General features: G+C 35.6%; 1 protein-coding gene across 1 annotated transcript in view; it reads right to left on the bottom strand.

The window, feature by feature from the left end:
* The window catches only part of LOC123655337 (sushi, von Willebrand factor type A, EGF and pentraxin domain-containing protein 1), a 44,089-nt gene that overhangs the window by 3,245 nt on the left and 19,340 nt on the right, over nucleotides 1-21,504 (bottom strand). The window contains exons 5-32 of the mRNA XM_045591149.1: nucleotides 20,229-21,350; nucleotides 19,964-20,143; nucleotides 19,414-19,596; nucleotides 18,929-19,213; nucleotides 18,572-18,849; nucleotides 17,834-18,264; nucleotides 17,268-17,584; nucleotides 17,000-17,181; nucleotides 15,673-16,558; nucleotides 15,064-15,557; nucleotides 14,774-14,987; nucleotides 13,320-13,790; nucleotides 12,398-13,239; nucleotides 11,386-12,269; nucleotides 10,875-11,254; nucleotides 10,630-10,795; nucleotides 10,283-10,534; nucleotides 9,586-10,127; nucleotides 8,986-9,198; nucleotides 8,759-8,914; nucleotides 8,479-8,620; nucleotides 8,112-8,183; nucleotides 7,641-7,831; nucleotides 7,342-7,515; nucleotides 6,460-6,636; nucleotides 5,417-5,578; nucleotides 4,172-4,296; nucleotides 2,512-2,662 (exon numbers count right to left, since the gene is read on the bottom strand). Of these exons, the coding sequence (XP_045447105.1) occupies nucleotides 2,512-2,662; nucleotides 4,172-4,296; nucleotides 5,417-5,578; nucleotides 6,460-6,636; nucleotides 7,342-7,515; nucleotides 7,641-7,831; nucleotides 8,112-8,183; nucleotides 8,479-8,620; nucleotides 8,759-8,914; nucleotides 8,986-9,198; nucleotides 9,586-10,127; nucleotides 10,283-10,534; nucleotides 10,630-10,795; nucleotides 10,875-11,254; nucleotides 11,386-12,269; nucleotides 12,398-13,239; nucleotides 13,320-13,790; nucleotides 14,774-14,987; nucleotides 15,064-15,557; nucleotides 15,673-16,558; nucleotides 17,000-17,181; nucleotides 17,268-17,584; nucleotides 17,834-18,264; nucleotides 18,572-18,849; nucleotides 18,929-19,213; nucleotides 19,414-19,596; nucleotides 19,964-20,143; nucleotides 20,229-21,350 (9,672 nt within the window). The remainder of the gene's footprint in view (nucleotides 1-2,511; nucleotides 2,663-4,171; nucleotides 4,297-5,416; nucleotides 5,579-6,459; nucleotides 6,637-7,341; nucleotides 7,516-7,640; nucleotides 7,832-8,111; nucleotides 8,184-8,478; nucleotides 8,621-8,758; nucleotides 8,915-8,985; nucleotides 9,199-9,585; nucleotides 10,128-10,282; nucleotides 10,535-10,629; nucleotides 10,796-10,874; nucleotides 11,255-11,385; nucleotides 12,270-12,397; nucleotides 13,240-13,319; nucleotides 13,791-14,773; nucleotides 14,988-15,063; nucleotides 15,558-15,672; nucleotides 16,559-16,999; nucleotides 17,182-17,267; nucleotides 17,585-17,833; nucleotides 18,265-18,571; nucleotides 18,850-18,928; nucleotides 19,214-19,413; nucleotides 19,597-19,963; nucleotides 20,144-20,228; nucleotides 21,351-21,504) is intronic.

The following is a 21,504-nucleotide window of genomic DNA, read 5'->3' as shown; positions in this document are numbered from 1 at the left end:
TAGGGATACACCATCCAAGGCAATATGGGAAAAACCGGACGAACCGCTGAAATCGCAGAACAAGTGCTCGGTTTTAGACCTACTTATCCTCAATCCCGCGCCCTCCAGTCTTTCCTGCCATTTTTCCAGTCTGCTCTGTACCTCAAGGACATTATCTCCGACAAGAACAACGTCGTCAGCAAACAGCATACACCAGGGTGCTTCCTCCTGTATATCTGATGTTAGAACATCCATTACCAGGAGGAATAGATACGGGCTTAAAGCCGACCCCTGGTGCAAACCTACAGCCACACTGAACTTGCCAGTTACCCCGGCTTCGGACCGGACGTGGGTGCTAGCTCTATCATACATCGCCTGAACAAGTCGTACATACTTCTCTGGCACTCCTTTCCCTTTCATAGCCCACCACAGAACCTTACGGGGGACCCTGTCGTATGCCTTTTGTAGATCTACGAACACCATATGTAGGTCTTTTTGTGCGAGTCGATATTTTTCGCAGAGTTGGCGGAGTGCAAATATGGCGTCCGTAGTTCCCCGGCCTGGCATAAATCCAAATTGGTTCTGTGTGACCTCACATTCTTCTCTCATTCGTCGCGCTATCACTTTCTCCCATATCTTCATGCTATGTGACATGAGCTTTATTCCCCGACAGCTGCTGCAGTCCTGTATGTCACCTTTATTTTTAAAAATGGGCACCAGTGAACTGTAGCACCATTCCTCGGGTATGACCTCTTCTTGCAGCAACTTATTGAAAAATAAAGTCAGCCACTTCCATCCATCCGCCTTCAAAAACTTCCATACTTCCGCTGGTATACCATCTGGCCCAACTGCTTTTCCGTTCTTCATACTCTGCACTGCCATCTTCACTTCCTCTATACTTACCTCTTTCACCATTCCTTCATTACTTCGTACATTTTCTAACACTCCGCTCCATTCATTTTCTTCATTCATCAAGTTATTAAAGTATCTCTTCCAGCGTTCTTTTATTTCCTCATCGTCCGTCAAAATCTTCCCCGCTTCGTCTTTTATACATTTCATATGGTTTACATCTCTTGCATTCATCTCTCTCTCTCTTGATATTCTAAAAAGATTTTTTTGACCTTGTGGGCTCTCTAAAAAATGATACAACTTATCTTGAGCCTTGGCCCTTGCGATAGCGACTGCTTTCTTAGCCTTCTTTTTAATGTTTTGGTAATCTGATCTTTTTATTTTCTTTTCTCTGTCATTTCCATCTTCCACTCTTTTCCATTCTTTGAAAGCATTCTTCTTTTCTTTCAAAATCGTATGTACTTCCACCACCACGTATCCTTCTCTATCTTCCTTTTCCCTTTCGTTTCCCCTAAGACATCTCTTGCCACACGCAAATATATTTTGCTTATTTTAACTACCTACTGTATAAGATCAATTTGAAAAAAAAAAATCAATGTTCCATCGAAAAACTTATACTTATTTAAAATAATACAATGGAGTAACTATAAAAATCCCTTTTTAAACTTCGTTTTAGTGTGAAAATGTACAAATAAAACCCATTTAAATACATAAAACGAATATCGTTAAACGAAACTGTGAAACCCATTCAAACCATTACTAAGTGTCGTTGGTACAATTATTTTCCACGAAACGGAGAGAAGTCGTTCCGCAAATTAAATTTTTTTGAATATCGAGTTAACAACGACGACAGAATTATTTACAATTTAAAATTTAAAGCTTAAAGATTTTCCTTACAAATCCTTTGGAATAGTATACTTAAAAATGCTAGCATTGTTAAATTGCAACTTTCATGTTACTCTTGCGTTAACATTAAAAATGTTATTCATTAAATGTAAGCTAAAATAATTACTATCACGAATCATATTATCGTGATATTTATCGTGGTAAAATCCCAAAATACGGCAATCCAAATTATCGCGCTTTTAATTGGCCAAACTGTAGGTAATCTACACTCGTAACGCTTTAATTGTTTACCGATGCATCACGGAGGGCATAACCGAATCATATTTCCAACTGAATTTGTTTATTAATAAAATATGTCAATAAATTATAACATAACTTTAACTTATAACCCAAAAGTTCGAGCTGAGAAGCTGAAAGTTTCTCAGCGCATGCTCCCAACAAATGTTGAACCAATGGCCAAATATGAAGTTTAACTCATGGTTACTTTGGCAGATACCAGGCATCAAAGGCGTACAAAGTGGCAACTAACTTACGTTATTTCTTAATGCGTAATTGTTTTAATATTCTGCAGGAAGTAATATTAGATATCACGTCAGAGCCACAAACTTTTGTAACTAAACTTACGTCATATAAACTCTATCCTGTGGGTGTGTGCACATACGCATCCATTAACAATATAGAATAGAGTCATCTACCCTGCGCTCCACCTGAGCAATTCCTGCCTGGCGCGTCCTTGTCGCGGGGCTGGCCATCTTACACATACTCATCCGTCCGCGCAATTTTCGTATAACAGTGTACAAAGTTTTTGCTTCACGTATTAATATATAGATTACTTACCAGTACAAACTTTTCCGGTGCCATTAAAACCAGGTTTACATTGACACTTGAATTCACTAGTTTCCGGTATCAGTAGACAATAGGCATTCGTGTCGCAGTGCATCTCAGGGCCGCTCATCTCGCAAGGGTTTGTGCAGTCCGACTCCGATGTCTGTTTATAGAGAGATATTATATTATATAAGCATATAAAATTTAAAGGGTGAGGAAACGCCTATATTTTAATACAAGTAATTTTTACATCTCGAGTCTACTACCCATAGTGAAATGTATCCCGAGAAAAATTCTCAGTAATTTATGTTCCTATCAATAACATAGAATATGTAGGTAATATGCTCATAAAGTGTTAATAATGATATAAAACAAGTATAGACATCAGGTAACTAGTTTAGTTATTATATATTAAAAAAAATATATATATATAAATAATAACAGTGTGAGTTTTAATATATTACAATACCTAGTTTTTGTCAATAAGATTATGTCCAAAATAAATTCTCATTCAAAACTTGTTTAATTTTGTTTAAATATTATTTACATCGAATAATACATTAGTCTCAGCAAATGTCAACAATAAGCTCGAAGGCAAATGATGTAAATGTCTAAATAAACAATAATAATAATCAACATTTGTAAATACGTAGAGAAAACAAGTGTTGTACCTAATTTCTATTTGGATGAATTATTCGCGCTCAATGATAATTTCTGAGAATGTTATTTATGTGTATTTTTTTAATGTAGTTTTTATTATGTTTTCGATCGGCAGTTGGAAAATAGAGCCTTTTGTTGTTTGTTAATAAAGAACTTATAGCACTTTTTAGCATTCTTTATTTAAAGAGCATTCTTTTTTATAAGTAAGTATTATTATATTCTTATAACTGTCTTTCTTCGCAAATGAAAAACAAACCGACTTCAATTTACATCGACAAGTAATACAACGTAGGTTAGTCGAAAAAATAGTCAATTTACATATATACACACATTAGTAGGGATACCTTCAAAAGTTTTCGTCAGATCTAGGTCCAATTTAAATACAACATGACAAAACAAGCACTAGCTTTCGATAGAATTATCAAAATCGGTACACCTAGTTTAAAAAGCTATGAGCTAACAAAAAAAAAAAAATAATCTTCCTTTTATAAAAGTCGGTTAATAACGTCTTTTGACACGATGTATAGCTATATTCCTTTCAAAAACTACCTGTGCTTTGAAGTAATAAATAATAGTAATTGTTAAATTATTATTATTAATTAATAATTGCTTTACTTTTGTTGGGCTTAATCAATGCTTAAAAGAAGTAGGTACTGTAGGTATTATATATGTATTATAAAAACACAAAATGTTATTAAAACGTTACATGCTATTTTAAAAAAAATGTATTATTTTTAATCATAATATTTTACAGCGCGTATAAATAAATGAATAACTATAATAACAAATTGTAGATTTAGTAGTTTAGTATTTATCGGATTGTGTGAGATGTCACAAATTATTGTGAACTACGATTCTGGGTATTTGTTTCGATTTAAAAAATACATAAAGATGAAGTAGATCCGAATCGATAAAATGCTTGACTGTTTGTGTGTCTAATTAATGGAATGATGTTAATAAAATAATAATATAAAAACTCGTGGCGAAGGGCTAATATAAATTAGATACTTACCGCACCCGGTCCTCTTGTGCTGGTGTTGATAGGGCAAGGTATACAGAGAGTCTGTTGCATTTCCGACTGGTACGTGCCCTTCTTACACTGTATGCATGTATTCAGGGTAACGTTGAGGAAGGAACCTATATGGACGTATAATTTATTAAAATATTCATAAAAAGTTAAAATAAACGTATCTATACTTAATTAGTTATTACTTTTACATAAGTTAGGTAGGGGTCATGCATTAATCACATGATGTTTTTATCAGCATTTTAAACCTCTACCTTCTCATCGGTGATATATGGTGAGGTTTTAAACAATCACCCCGAAAATTAAGGATTGTGATAGAGATGTTTAGGCAGTGTTTTTTAACTGTGGTAGGGCACAGCAGAAATTTCCTGCTTAAAATATGAAGCAGCCCGACTGGGGTAATACCTCGATCTTACAGAAGATCACAGGTAAATAATACTGTTTTCAAGCAGTATTGTGTTCCTGTTGGTGAGTAAGGTGACCAGAGCTCCTGGGGGGATTGGGGATTGGGTCGGCAACGCGCTTGCGATGCTTCTGGTGTTGCAGGTGTCTATAGGCTACGGTAATCGCTTACCATCAGGTGAGTCGTACGTTTATTTACCGACCTAGTGACATACAAAAAAAGGCAGACATATATATTCTTTATTGCACTTTAAAAAAATCATAATTATAAGTCATTTTTACAAAAAATGTTAGCAAGGGTGAACTTATCTCTGTAAGAGATCTCTACCAGTCTACCCATGGTGGTGAGAGAAGATGTTATCGCGGGACTCATAAGCGCATTTGTGATAAAGTGAAAAAAAAAAACTGAACAAAAAGTTAAAAAAAATAAAAAAAGCCATATACTTATTTTGCTATATATACATTCAAAATTAGTGATATAAAGCATGTTTTTTGAATATCATATCAAAAATTATCAAAGATTGAATATCATATCAAGAATTGAAAATTGAAATTGTTCGCTTAAACCGAAAGTAAAAATCATCATATCAAAAAATTTCGCTCTGGCGGGTACATCGTTCCATAGCTTAATTGGCTAGAGCGCCGACACGGTCAGTCGGAGACGCGGGTTCGAATCCCACTGGAGCGGTCAATTTTTGATATGATATTCAAAAAATGTTTAGAATCCCTAATGTGTGGGTAAACACAAAAATAAAATCGTACATGTAAAGCATGTTGTTTATTTTATTTAGAAATGTGCGTCCCCATAAACGCGACAGTGCAACGTACCGGGCCTGCACACCGGCAGCGAGCACTGGTCCGGGGACGCGGCGCCCGCCTGCGGCGTCGTGGTGCCGGGCGGGCACGGCGCGCACGCGGCGCCCGAGCCGGTGGCGCGCCACGTGCCGCGCCCGCACGGCTCGCAGCCGCCGTCACTGCTCAGCTGCTCGCCTGGAATATTTAACAGACGTCTCAATATATTGTCAACGATCGCAGTCTTGCACCGTCAGACACGAGCGACTTTAGGGATCTCGATATATTGTCAACGAACGCTGTCTTGCACCGTCAGACACGAGCGACTTTACTCTCTTTTAGATAGTTATATTTGGAGAGTATAATTATTAGCTATTTTTAACCGACTTCCAAAAAAGAAGGAGGTTCTCAATTCGACTGTATTTTTTTTATGTATGTTACATCAGAACTTTTGACCGGGTGGACCGATTTCGAAAAATTTTTTTTTAATCGAAAGGTGGTGTGTGCCAATTGGTCCCATTTAAATTTATTTGAGTCATCTAACAACTACTTTTTGAGTTATATCTAATAATGCGTTTTTACTTGACGCTTTTTTCGTCGACCTAAGTTGTATTATACCGCATAACTTTCTACTGGATGTACCGATTTTGATAATTCTTTTTTTGTTGGAAAGGGGATATCCCTAGTTCCCTAGTAAGGAAACCAGGATCTGATGATGGGATCCCAGAGAATCCGTAATAACTTTTTACTGGGTGTACAGATTTTGGTAATTTTTAATTTATTCAAAAGCTGATGTTTATCATGTGGTTACGTATAAATTTTATCGAGATCTGATAACTACTTTTTGAGTAATCTTTGATAACGCGTAGTTGCTTGACAATTTTTTCGTCGATCTACGTCGTATTACTTGTCAATGTAATTGAAGTCGATTTTTTTTTTCGTTTGCGAGCAAACACAATTATATTTTATATTAAATACTTAATCAAGACAAAGTTAGTGGTAAAACTAGTCGGTCAGACGTATTGTTCATTGACACACCGTATAAATTATGTCGTAATAAAAATAACCTTATAATTTACCTGATGGACAATCGTCTCTACATTCAGCAGCAGACACTGCTTCTGTGGCGCGTGTGGTTTGACCTCTCGGGCAGGCTATACAAGAAAACGCTCCTTCGCGAGGCTGATAAGAACCGTGACCGCAAGGCCTACAAAGCTCCGCTTCTGCGTCGTAATATTTACCAGCGGCACATCTCTCTGAAATTTAAAATACAATTTTAGATACCATTAATTTTATGTAATTTACGTCGAGACATTTTAATTTTTTTATTTAGGAACTAGCTGGCACCCGCGACTTCGTCTGCGCTGGATTAGTAAGTACTTCGAGTAGCTTATTATTTACTCAATATCTGTCTTTATAGCAAAATTCATAAAATTGGTTCTGCGACATAAAAATCAATTTTTTACTACTAATTTGAAATATATTGTATTTATGGTTCACTGTTTTTGCGACAATGGATTACTCATAAAAGATAGATATATGCTGTCACGGACTTTTTTCTTGGACTAATTAAGACAAACATCTCTCTTATACATTATATACGTGTAAACTTTACGGTTTTTGCAGCGTACGCCAGAATAGTCCGCAGATGGCAGATTTTTCCCGACTTACTGGACAATTATCGTTATATTTTGGACAATACACATACTATCTTTAAAAATTATAGCATAAATGTTATTCTAATGTATAAGCTATATTATTGTAAACTTTCATTAAAATACATTTGATTGTTTTTGCGTGAAAGAGGAACAAACATCCATACATCCATACATTTATACATCCACACATACAAACTTTCGCGTTTACAATACTAGCAGGATTACGCAAAGAAAAAAGTTATCTAAGAATGCGTAAGTATAAATATACAGTATACAATGATATGTTTGTGTTATAAAACTAACCTTTACAATCAGCTGCACTTCTAGCTCCTGTGGCTTGAGTGACACCGGGTTGACCAGCAATTGCAGGACAGGGTGTACATTGTAGTTGACCGGCCTCAGATTGATAAGAACCGGCAGGGCATGGTTTACACGAGTCGCTTGCAACATCCAGGAATGTACCCACAGCGCATGCCACTACGTAAAATAATGTTATATTAGAACAACTTCAAAATTCAACTAATTATATCCCAAATGTCGATTTGGGATTATTTCAAAAAACATTTTTTATCTACAATTTACTTATTGTTAGTGGAACTTACCACAATCCGGCGCCATAACAACCTGTCCCATAGGACAAGCATAGTCTGATTCAAGTTTCAAGCTAGCCGGGTCTGGGACGGTGTTCGGAAGTATATTTCGTACATCGAATTGTTCGTCTTCGAGGATAAGTTTCTCTAACAATGACTTTACAGTCGAGCGTTCGTTGTTAGCGTTGTTGATTACTGGATCGCTGAGATATTGTAAAATATTAGTAAGTTAAGTAATAAATGGTAAAGCTATTTAAGTTATATAATAAATCGTAACTTTTTTATTACTAAATGCCAAAATTTACCAAAAATATGAAACTAACCAATGGTAATTAATAATTAATAAGTAACGGTTTTTTATTTTTAGTTATATAATATTTATACAAGTTTATTAAAAAACTCTGATACATATTAAATTTATAATAAACAATTATATACCAATTAGCAAGGTGCTCAGGTGCAATTAAATTCTATGCAACTTACTTGACCGCCGGGAAAGACAGTTCGACGCTGTATGTATCTCCAGCTTGACGACCTTCTCTATTGCTTCTTGTCCTAGGTGCCAGATAAAAGTCATGCAATAGTGTACAAAACATGCGAAAATTAATTCTATTGTAATTCAAAACCGTGTTATCTGGTGCTTGCATTAAAATTTAAAAAAGTAAATATGATTGATAAAGTGAGATAGTGTTTCGGTACAACTATTATTGAGAAGTGCACTAAAATACAAAGAAGTTTGCTTCTACCAGCTACGCCGACACCTTGATTACAATGTAATTTTTTTCTGGCTACTGCTACCCCTACTTTGTATGTAATATTTTTATTTTTTAAACATTTGTTTGAAACTTACTCTTCAACTGGTATAATAGCATCGAGGACGTATGTGTCTTTCGAGTTTGTCGTAGGAGGAGATGATACTTGTCTCGTCTGCCGAACGTTAGCGCGGTGATCACATTTCACATTAATATCTAGTTCCTTACATTCCCTTGTACCTAAAACAATCAAATAAAAGAATAGTTTAAGCTTTAAATATTATTGCGTCAATATACAGCACATTTAAATAACATTTTTCATTTATGTATAAAAATTATATCAATTCGTTACTCAAAATATTTTTATTCTATTCTTACCATCGACAGCATATGAACAGAAGCTCCAATCTCTGTTCAGTTGGTTAATAGCACTTCGAACTTTTTGTCTAAGTACTGCTTGTCCAGCGTCATTACAAAGCACAGAACTAGGAAACAGCATTGATATTTTGAAGACACGCTGAGCGGGCGTTGCAGCTGTAAAAATAATATAACTTAGAATTCTTACAGTGAATTTGTTATAACAACTTTATTTCAATGAAACTTACGGGAACAAGCTGGGTAAATAAGAGGTAGGGATGGATCACTCGTAGGTCGCCAGAAACCTTCTGCTCCACACGTATAAAATGGTGGTACCGGTTGTGAAAATCGAAGACCATCACGACAAGCGATTTCACAGACCTTAAATTGGCCTCCTGCACCCCAATCGCGACACGATTGGTAACCACCAAGTGGATCAGGCATTGGTGGACAGAATTCAGCTGCAATAATTAAAATGAAAATTAACACCAACTCTAAAGATCTTAAGAGAGGCCCAAAGGTTGACTGGAAGAGATCGCTGTATTAGCGATAAGGCCGCATGTTGCAGCTGATGCAAATTTTATTTTTATATTTCATTTGTTATGCTATTAAAACCTTGTATTAGTGTGCGAAAGTGTAAATAAATAAACAAATCTTTCTAAAGAGTCAAATAAAGTAAGACGTCACTGCAAGTCTTCGTTTATTCTACTTTTACTAAGAATTAAATAAAAATTTACAACAGTTTTGTAATTATGGGATAAACCCAGCGTTAATAGTTTTATTTACATAATATACAAATAAAAAATGTATTTATTTACGTAACAATGTTTAAGTCACGTTTTACTTACATAAAACTGTTACTTTGAAAGTACAGGTTGCAGCATTCCCTGCATTGTCATATGCTATGTATGCGATATCGTATGCTCCCCATGCAAGGTTTTGTCCTGGTTTGTGTCCAGATTTCTCAACTACCCGCGCGATGTCAACATTATCGCTAAACATGGGTATATCCCAGTTAACGATTGATGTTCCATTCTTAGCGATAACCCAAAGATCACCAGGACACCTATCTACTCTCGGAGGTTCTTTGTCTACTTGTAGTTGTTGGCATTTGGAACCTATATAACCATTTGGACATACTCTTTGTCCGCAGTGAGACGGTACAATTCTTTCTACGCCACCAATAGTGTCTTCATACCCGGCCCAAGTGAGAACTAATCCACTATATAGTACTGGCTCAGTTCTACAATCGCGAACTTGTTTTTGGATTTCATTAGTTACGTCAAGAGCTCGGTTCCATATTTGTACTTTTGTTAAATGGCCTTGGAAGCCCGATTCAGTGTAAGCCTTGGGATTGTCCGATTGTGGTTTTCCTAACGTTACCCAAACGCTGGAAAAAATTAAAATAATTATTAAATTTGCTACATTATATGATTACAACAATACGTGTTTACGCTATTACATGTATTTCATTATATTTCATACAGATTATATTACATTCATTTTATGGTACAATTAATATTTAAAATATTATGTAATACTCACTAAGGTGGAAGTGATTTTCCACTTCCATATCCTTCAAGTTTACTAGCGATTAAGCCTTCCGTAATAAGTGTTAGTTCACCACCATTACTTCCGTCCCATACCAAGGCAACGTGATGCCATTGTCCATCATTAACTGTTGCAAATTCACCAAAACTTAAGTAAACATCTTGTAGCTCTGGGAAAAGTGATACTTGTACGCCGTTTGAATGTGCTTGTATAATTGTTCTTTTGTTAAGGGCAATATGTGAATTGCTAAAAATAAAAATAAAACATTTTTTAGTTATAAAAAAGCATTATTTTTCAATCGGTAATAATGAAATAAGTAATTAATAATAACAAAAACTAACCTCACGCCATAAGCTGTAAAGAAAATACCGCCTTCATCTTGCTGGGTATATTGCACCCACATTGCAATTGTTAAGCTATCAGCAGATCCTGTAGCGAAGGGTACAACTTGGGCAGCACTGGAGCGGAGTGGATCACTAAAGTAAAGATCGTAATCCACGCTAATTGCTATTTAAAGAAAATAATTGATGTTAAAATATATTCTAACAAATTTATTACGATTTATTTGACTTTTATGATCACTTACTTTTTCTGCAGTCGTCACCCGTTAGATTAAATGGACATTGACAATAAAATCTGCCCGGCAAATCTATACACGTTGCTGATGGTGGACAAGAGTTGTCTTTACAATCAATAATATCTTCATCACAGTTTTTCCCTGTAAATCCAGGAGCGCAGATACAAGAATATCCCTCTCCTTCGTCAATGCATGTAGCTCCATTCTGGCAGAGACCTGCTTCACAAGCATCGAATTCATATTGACAGCCAATACCCATGTAATCTAATGAACAAGTGCAGTTTAAGCCGGAGCCGAAATCTTGGCACTTTCCACCGTGCATGCAAGGGCTGCCAATACATCTTTCAGGTGCCGTTTCACATTGTTTGCCATCAGTACCACTCGGACATCTGTATATACCAAATGAACATTATTTTTTTATTTAAAAAATGTCAATTCTTAAAAAAGTTCTACGGTTTATACATACACGGGTATGTATGAAAATATTTAGGTAAAGTAATAAAAAAATGTGAATACTTACACACAGAAATAGTCTTGGAAGAGGTCGATACATTTCGCATTATTTTGACAAGGTAAATTCACGCAATTTCCAATATCACGTTCACATCGTTTACCAGTCCAACCAGGTTGACAAGTACATTTATAGTCATTAATTTCATCTTTGCATGATCCTCCGTTGAAACATGGATCGGAGGCACAATCGTCAATGTTATTTTCACACATTTCACCCGTGAAACCTTCACGACACTGGCATTGGAATTTGTTATCCAAGTCAATACATTTTTCTGTTCCCGTAGGATTACAAGGTTCGTTTAAGCATTCATCTATTGCTGATTCACACTGCAATCCGATAAATCCTGGACGGCATTTGCAAGTAAATCCGTCTATTTGATCTATACAAGTTGCACCGTTTTGGCAAGGTTCTGAAGCACAATCATCGATAGTATGTTGACATCTTTTGCCCGTAAAACCTGCTTCACAGCTACAAGTGAAATCGTCTATTGTGTCAATACAACGACCTCCATTTTCACACGGAGAAATTACGCATTCATTGATATTAATATCACACGACGGTCCTGTCCACCCTGGATCACATATGCATTGGTGTACAAACAGTTTGTCAACGCAAATTCCATGTTTACAAGGTTGAGTAGAACAAAGATCAATTTTTTCATGACATCGTTTTCCTGTGAAGCCGGGTGGACATGCACAACTGAAGTCATTGACTAAATCAGTGCAAGGTGCACCGAGAAGACACGGCTTTTCAACACAGTCATTAGTATTAGTTTCGCAAAGCTGTCCCTCCCATCCAGGTAAACATTCACATGTAAACCTCCCTTGTTGCAGAGCTGTACAGGAAGCTCCATTTTTACAAGGATTGCCATTTGCTGAACACGGATCAATCTAAAAAGAAAATAAAAAATCCTATTAATATCTTACGACTCACATCATACACCATAAAGTATCATCATACATCATATAACTTTAAATATTTTTAAAAATATTTCTACTTGAATATTAGTAATTCTCACCGATATATCACAATCTATGCCAGTGTAACCTGATCTACACAAACAAGTATAATTATTAAATCCAGGTTCGTCTTTGCACATTGCACGTTCGGGGCAAGTATCATTTCTACAATCAGATCTTTCTTCTTGACAGTTAATACCTCCATAGCCTGTGGGACAAGAGCATCTATATCCTTGAGGTAAGTCGATGCATGTGCCTCCATTATAACAAGGTTGACTTTCGCATTCATCAATATCTATCTCACATCTACGTCCTGAAAATCCAGCAGGACAGTAACACTGAACACCATGGCCTTTCGGTACACACAATCCTCCATGCTGACAGGCACTATTCGAACATTCAACTGGTAAGCATTCTTCTAATCCTGATGCACCGGTGTTAACAGTTTTCATATTTGTTGGACATTCCATACATAATGTTTGTCCGACTGAGTTTTGATAGAAATTTCTTGGACATTGTGAGCATGGAGCCAAGCCGGTTGGAGAGTATGTGCCTGACGCACATTTTGCTCTACATTTATCTTTTCCAGCGGCGGCTGGTTGATAGGTATAGGTGTTAACTGGGCAAGCTTGACAATCTTTGAATCCTCCCACGGGAGGTTCGCCTGTATAGCTATTTCTTGGACATTCTAAGCAAGGAACTAATCCTGTTGGTGAATATGTTCCATAACCACATACAGGCACGCAATCAGATAAGTCCTTTGATCCTTCTTCTCTTGTAAACGTCCCTTGTGGACATTTAAGACATGAACCTTGTCGAGCTTGGTTTTGGAAGTATCCTCTTGGGCACATAGTACATATTTTTTGCTTTTCACCGGCGAATGTTCCAGCGGGACAATGCACTGTAACAATATTGTTGTTTATTAGTTTAAACAAAATTAAACAAGTTATAACCATAATAATTTTATAAAATTATACTTACAGCATCTAGGTACATCAGTAGTATCCATATTTAGTACTTCACCAACACTACAGGTAAAACCCCGTGTTATGGAACTTCTTATTGCTCTTAATGGAGGGCACTGATTTCCAATCGAAGAAACATTTAGTACAGGTTCAATAAGTGCACTGGCATACGGGACGGAGAGATCAAATATAAGGTTTAGTGTGGACCCACAAAGATCATACAACTGTGTTTGTTTTATTGCTGGAATTATGGCTAAGACGAAATCCATTTTTACAACATTTTCATCAAGAAGACTAGGCATTGCTTTAACAAATGTGACGTTAATGTTAACGTTTACTGCCGAACAACGTTGAGATAGTCTTTCATTTAATATGCTGTCGTACTGAGCAAGTAAATCTTTGTATTGAGGTAAGCATGCATTTGAAACTGCTCCAAGAGCTCGGTATTGTACACTTGCCACAACATGATACGCAGCTTGCTGAGTATCTAAAAAAATAAAAATAATATAACATTAGTGAAAAATCATTTAACTACAAGTATATCTGTTTATATACTTTTTTCTTATATTATCTCAGTAAAATTATATTATTTGTATTGCACAGCAAATATCCTGTTGAAAATCTGGAGCAGCCTGACTGAGGAAGAATACAGCTAAATAATATTGCTGTCAAGCAGTGTTGCGTTTCTGCGGTAAGTAAGGCGACCAGAGCTTCTGGGAGGGAGAGGGGAATCGTGGTAGGTCGGCAACACGATTGCGATGATTCTGGTGTCGCAGGTGTCTATTAAGCTATGGTAATCGCTTACCATCAGGTGAGCCGTATGCTTGTTTTACCGATAACCACAACAACAAGTAGTTGTTTAAAAATATAGTATCTGGGTGACTGAGTTTAGCTTGGTATTCTTAGGAAATCATATTTAAATACGAATTACATATTTACAAAATATGAATAATATTCTTTTTATCGACAATAATAAAAAATATAAATAAATATAAAGAATCAAAAATAAAAAAATAATTAAAAATAAGAATGATAAAATATGAATAATATTTTCGACTTTACCGACATAATAATAATAAATAAGAATTGGCCATTTAAATAAAAAATAATGAGTGCAATTAGAAAAAAAAAAGAAAAAATAATAATCGATCTGGAAAATTGAAGATTTGAACCGTGGTCTTTTCGGACGATCGCTACCGGTTGATTTCCTATCTGAGCTATTACAACTTTATTGACATGTGCGAAATTTACCTTCATATTCTAACGATATTGTAGCCATTTTTTCACTGTCTAAAAACTGGGATAAAACGACATTTTCTAAAAATGAATCCTAGCTAGATTTATTTATCTCCCCCGAAATCCCCTGCATACTAAATTTCATGAAAATCGTTGGAGCTGTTTCCGAGATTCAGATTCTATATATACAAGAATTGCTCATTTAATAGTATTAGATATGCACATAATCCTTACTTTCAGAAACACAATCGGGAACTACTGCAGAAGGGACCCATCGACGTTTTGTTTCACATACAAATGTTTTAACTGGTTCACCATCTGTGAATCTGAATCCTGGACTGCATGTTGCAATACACTGAATTCCTCTGTCTCCTGGCAGACAATTTATAGCTCCATGAGCTGGTGGTAAAAGTTCCCAATCAACGCAGGGTGTTGCTTGTACAGATACCTAAAAAAAAATTATACATCAATACTGTTAAAACCGAGTAATAGTTGGTATAGCTTTTTACGGACTTAATATTTACCTGGAAATTACATTGCGCCTTATTTCCATATTTATCAGAAGCTATAACTGTCACATTTTCATAACCTCGTATAGGAATAACAGCTCTTTCGGGTATGAATTTTAAAGTGACTTCGCCAGAGGCATCCGTAGCATTTATCCTTCTTCTAGTGTCATTGAAATTAACTGCATAGCTGTCTTGTTTGTCAACTAGTTCGATAACGTAACTTTGCGGACAACTTAATTTGGGGGGCGTATAATCTGGTACTGTTATATTAACTTCACAAATTGCGACATTACCATCGAAATCAAACGCTACATATCGCACAACCATATTATGAAAAACTTGTATCGGTGTTCTAAAGTGTTGTGGGGTAACTTCTAATCTAGCAATAGCTCCTGAATTATCAGTCGCAGTGGGTTCAGTAAAATTGACCGGAAGAAGTCCACCATTGACGTCTGTTTGTACTAGAATAGGGTGTTGTGGACAATTTTGGAATACTGGCGGTTCATTATCTAAAAAAATAAACATTTAACTATCGTTAATTTAATATATATAAGTTTTAACCTGTAATGTAACCTAAATGTACTAAATCATTAGACGCTTATTATTTTATCAATAGATACATACCTACACAAGGTGAATATCCATAATCATAGCCGAGTAATGGTTCCGTAGATGGCTCGTCGCAACCCATTAATTCGAATTTGAGGCAAGCATTATCCATGAAACTTACAATACCCAAGATAACAAACCTTGCTTGAACATATTTTGGTAGTGTGATCATTGCAAGTTCACCGTAGTTTCCGGGATCTCGCATAGTTAAGTTGAAGTTAGGGAAATAAACAACGTAATTTTCATTTTCAGCTTGTTTGTAAAAGAATCTTATTTCAGTAGGACGGCCAACAATATCAGATGTTACAACACCTTTAACAAGTATTGCTTTAACTCTGTATACTTTGCCCAAATCCACGCTTACATAAGTAAAGGCTTCTTGTTTGCCACACCATCCAGTAACCGAATTAAGCCTAATGTTCTTTGCTTCATAATTAGGCCTCTCTGAAGTAGCATTAATTGCCGAGTCAGGTATTCTACCCGAAGCTAAACCAAGAGGCCTTATTACTTTACATTCTGGCTCACGAATACACGTAATAGGTCTAGGGTTGATTAAAATGTATCCAGGCCGTGAACAACCAAATAGAACTTCAGATCCTTGTTCGTAGCTTCTTGCAATTTGATATCCATCAGCAGGTCGCCCGGGATCATCACACACAGGTCCTTCACATCTCAAGTCTCCAAAGTCCCATATTCCATTTGCTTGGCATCTAACAACGTTGTCATGTTTACTTGTTTGTCCAGCTAATTTAAAAGTATTCTGACAGCCAAAGAAGAAAGAACTTTGATATCTTGTGTCAAGATATTGACCATATTCTGCTCCAGGTGTGGGCATAGGTACACCACAGTCTTTTCGCCGGCATTGAGGTTGTGCTCCAGAAAACCAATAGTCAGGAAGACCCTATAAATAGTCAATATTCTTATTAGTTTACCGTTACAAGACTATATAAACATAAAAATCATAAATATTTTAGTATACATATTTATTTATTAAGTTTATTCAACGAGCAATTATTTAATTTTCCTTCCACACGTAGACATCAAAATAACACTTTAACCAGATTTTAAGTAAAATTTTGAAAGTCATAATTGTAAGCTTTCAATGTCGGATAGCAGGTTTTCAGTTTCAGGCAGGTCGGGGGAACAAAATTAGGACACAATGATAAACTGACAAGTTTCCATTGTCTTCCGAAATATCGCTATGACTTGTATAAAGAACACTGCAATGTAAAAACGGCTGACATTTACTATATGATATTGTGTCTATATTTATGGTGTAAGTCATGACTAGGTATTTTAATAATATAGATAGATACGTAAAAATTATTGTTCTTCAACTTACCGGTTTTGGATCATAAACACATTGTCTGAAAGATGATGTAAGAGTGTTTCGTAGTTGACGACCAGGAGAAGTACAGGTTATTGTAACGTTATCTCTGTAGGGAACTAAAACGCTTTCAGGGTCATCTCGAATTACTTTTAGACCATCATTTTTATCATCGGATAATGTTACGCAACGTGCGACTAAAAAGAAAACGAAAATTAAATTGAAGTCATATATAAAAAAAGCTTTGTTTGTTTTGCAAACAAATTTCTGCTAGTGTACTTACATTGGCACTCAGGAGCTGTTCCATTCCACGTTCCACTTGAAGTACAAAGAAGAGAAGAAAACCCAGACATAACATAACCAAAATCACACTGGAATTCTACAACATCTCCAAAATGGTAGGAACTTTTAGTTGACAGTAATATACCGTTTTCTGGCGAGTTTAGTGGCGGGCACATTACTGGAACACACGACTTATTTCTTTGGTATGTGTCACCATCTCTTTCACCGGTCTCAGAATTCTCTATAGAAAATCCAGCTGTTCCATTATAAGAATAAAGTTCGTAACCAATATTACAAGCACATGAATAGTTTCCGGGTCTGTAATAAATTTGTATATTTAATAAATGTACTGATTTATAGGAGGATATATTTTAGTTTACATACCAACTTAGAGTCATAATTAGGAATATATATTAAGTAGCGCAATAACGCGTTTGTTGGAGATCAAATAAATTTTGTCTATATATAATAAGCCAAACGCATATATTTGATCTTTATTGTTATGAATGTATCATTAGTTAAAGAAATAAAAAAATTAAAATTGCTGTAAATATTAATAAAACTTACATGTTGAGACATTTCTGGTCACAACCACCATTATTTTCATTACATTCATTAATGTCTGAACAATCAAGTCTGGCGCAGCCCATAATTTCTAGTTTTAGACATGGAGCCCCAATATAGTCTTGTATTTTAAATTTAACGTACTGAGCCTCAATTGGCATTGGAAGATTTAAAACTGATAGTGTAGGTTCTAATATCCGGAATTCCACAGCGGTTCCATCAGGGTTAGTGTAATCCTTGAACACGTCGGTCAAATCATTGGTGTATTGTATCCTTATTGCAGATGTAAATGCAATATTAGCGTCTGCTCTCATAACGCTCATTGTGCGAAATCCTCTTATGATAGTAGGGGCTCTAAGATCTATTAAAACCCAGTTTGCACCAGCCTCAACATTATTTCCACACCAACCTCCTCCATTGTTTAAGCGAATCATCTGTAAAAAATAAAAAGTTTAAGATGTAAATCGTATAGGTACGTGTATGTAAGAAAAATCTGTACTAATATTATAAACAGGAAAGATTAGATTGTTTGTCTGCATTGAATAGGCTCCGAAACTACTGAACCGATTTGAAAATCTTTCACTGTTGGGGAGCTACACTATCCACGGATGACATAGGTTATATTATATTTAAAAAAATTGAGTTTTTTTTTTCTTGAATTTTTTTTAAATATCCCTGTGAAGCCGGGCGGGATGGTAGTAAACTATATAAATATTAAAACAGAAATATGTGCAATCTTACTCCTTTGTAATATCCAGGTTCAGAAGCGGAAGTCGTTATAGATTCATCCGGAATAGCACCGTTAATTAAGCCCAAATCACCGACAGGTTTGCAATCTAGGCTTGGAGTAAATCCGGGACGACAAGGGCAATAAAATCCACCCTGTGTGTTTTTACATTCGGTTGAAGCTGAATCACATTGACTACTTGAACATTCATTGATATCTTCACAACTTGGAGTTGCGTCAAAGATTTGATTAGGTCCACATTTGATTATGCTGGGTCCATTTAATTTAAATCCTAAAAATTAAGTACATGTATAAATTATATGTAGAATGTAGTTTCAACTATTTATTTATTTCAATTACGTTTATATTACCTTTATAACATTGAACTCGAGCTTCGTCACCGAACATATATAGCTTGGTTTGATCGGCGATGAATCCGTTCTTAATCTCAGGAAACTTAGGACATAAAACTTTAGAACAGGTTGGAACTTCACCAGACCAAGTTCCATTACTCATACAAAGAAGAACAGGCTGTCCAGATCTAACATAACCGGGTTCACACTCGAACCGAACTATTGTACCATAGCTGCGACCACCGCCGTTCAATATTGTGACATTGGCATGTGGGACATCAGGTAAAGCTACGCATTGTGATGCTGTGAATTAAAAGTACTCTCAATATAGTAGATCATTTATATTTAGCAGATTTATTTAATTATTATATCATCTATGTTTTTTGTTTTATTTAAAACATAAAGAAAATATAGTAATATAAATAATAAAAATATAATACCTCAATTATAAAAAATAACAATTCTATATTATGTACAATTTTAACAAGCTATCATCTAATTACCAAGACACGTTGGAGTTCTTTCCCATCTGCCATCTGATAAACAAGAGATCCTTTCGATAGGCTGTCCAGTCGGAAATGCAAATCCAGCATAACATTGGTAAGTCGCTACACCCCGGTAAGTTACGTTTGTTGAGCCAATAGAAAATCCATTATCAATTTGAGGCACAGGACCACAGTAAACCTCTGTAAGTGAAATGTTTATAAAGATAATTTTAAAATATAAACCAAAATTGTTGATATGTAATTAAGTGAATTATATGAAATAATTCTTTACTAATAAAATTCTATAAATTTTGATGTTAGGGCTTCATTAATCGCGTGATATTTTATCCATACCAAAAAATCACGTGCATTGATTTTTACAAAGTAAATTATAATTTTATAATTTGATATACACTACAAATCGCGCATCCAATGAAAAATAAATACTCGTGAAATCTCAATATAGCCCTCTTTGTGATATGTCGTGATGTTTTCTCAGACCCTTTCGAGAACCACACGAGATTAATGGACGACTCCTTACAAAAAAAAAATCAGTAAGATAACTGACCTTGACAACTAGGAATATACGTGGTAGACCATTTTCCGCCGTCTAAGCACTGTGTTGTAATTCTAGATTTTCCCGTAGCAAACTCTTGACCTATTGGACATGAAAATGTTATTGTTGTTCCAAACGCAGTATCTCTGTTTGATGCTAAGGCACCTGTACCCGATTGTATAGGGGGGCAATCTGTAAATAAATATTTCGTTTTATTTATATTAGTCTAGAATGATAAGACTACAAAGTGACTTACTATGTAGGAAAAAAAAATTACCTGCTGAAAATGTTGCTTTCCAGCCAACACTGTTATGTAAAGCGTCAGACATAAAACGTATCAGCATTTCTCCGCTCGAAGCAGTTAATGTTATTCTTGGTTTTACAGTAAACCCGTTATCAGAATGTAGTCGTAATCCACTTGTACTTGAACCATCAAAAACTTGTACTACGTCGGAAGAATGAATATTGAATTCATCAAATTTTAAAGATAGTGGTCCACCGTTTGGATTTTTAATCCTGTATAAACATTCTTGATTATTTGGATAATTGCTGAGACCATATGCTGGGGAAGTAAAAGTACCGTTTGCCGCTATAATTGTGGCTCTGCAGCCTTGGGAATATCTCATATTGAATCCCTTTTTAGAATCTCCAAGGCTAGTCCGGAAATACATATACAAATGGTTTGTGGTAGATATTACTACTTTTTCATTTTCTTCACCAGGCCCAGTTAGTCTAGCGAGTACTGGACTAGATGGAGTGTTTCCATCTTTAATAACTATATAGTCTCTATTCATTTCAAGTTCTAAATCTTCGATTTCCAAAGAAACAATTCTTCCTGGTTGTGCTTCAATAATGTACATACACTCTAAGCCACCAGGATAACTATTTGGATAGCCAGGAGATGTAAGTATTTGACCTTGAGGAGTTGCTCTAAGAATACCACCGCAATTAGAAGATTCAGTTTTCCACGATGCACGAAAACCTTTTCGTTCAACCGATCCGTCAGAACTAAATTTAATTATCATAAAGTTAGAAGCAGATACATAAAGAGTGTTAGATAAATCTTGTTTTCCTGATAGCGTAGCTAGGTTGACAGATTTATCTTCAGTTCGACCACCAACTAAGATTTGAACAGTATCAAAAGACTTTTCAGTTTCAAAATCTTGGAACTGTAGTACGATGTTTTGTCCTTGAGGTCCTTCAAGTGTCCATTTACATTCACTAAAGGCAGCATATTTGTGCGGGTAGTTAGGGCTCTCTACTACGTCGCCACTACTTGCCATGTAAAAATGACATTCATTAGCGCAATCCATTTCGTCCGATGCATCACCACAATCATCTTGTTTGTCGCATTTGAAGGCCGCGTTAATGCATCTTCCGTTCGAACAAAGGAAGGTTCCTGTGAAATTTCATTACTTGTGTAACTACAAATTGTTTAAAATCATTTTATTGTATTGTATTGTTAAGACTATACGGAAGTCAATATAACATATATTTTTGTGTGAAAAAAATGTAAAGAGTAGTAATTATTTGTAAATACATAAAATAAAATT

Source organism: Melitaea cinxia, chromosome 7, assembly GCF_905220565.1.
Source record: "Melitaea cinxia chromosome 7, ilMelCinx1.1, whole genome shotgun sequence".
NCBI lineage: Eukaryota > Metazoa > Arthropoda > Insecta > Lepidoptera > Nymphalidae > Melitaea > Melitaea cinxia.
This window is presented reverse-complemented; position numbering and strand designations above follow the sequence as displayed.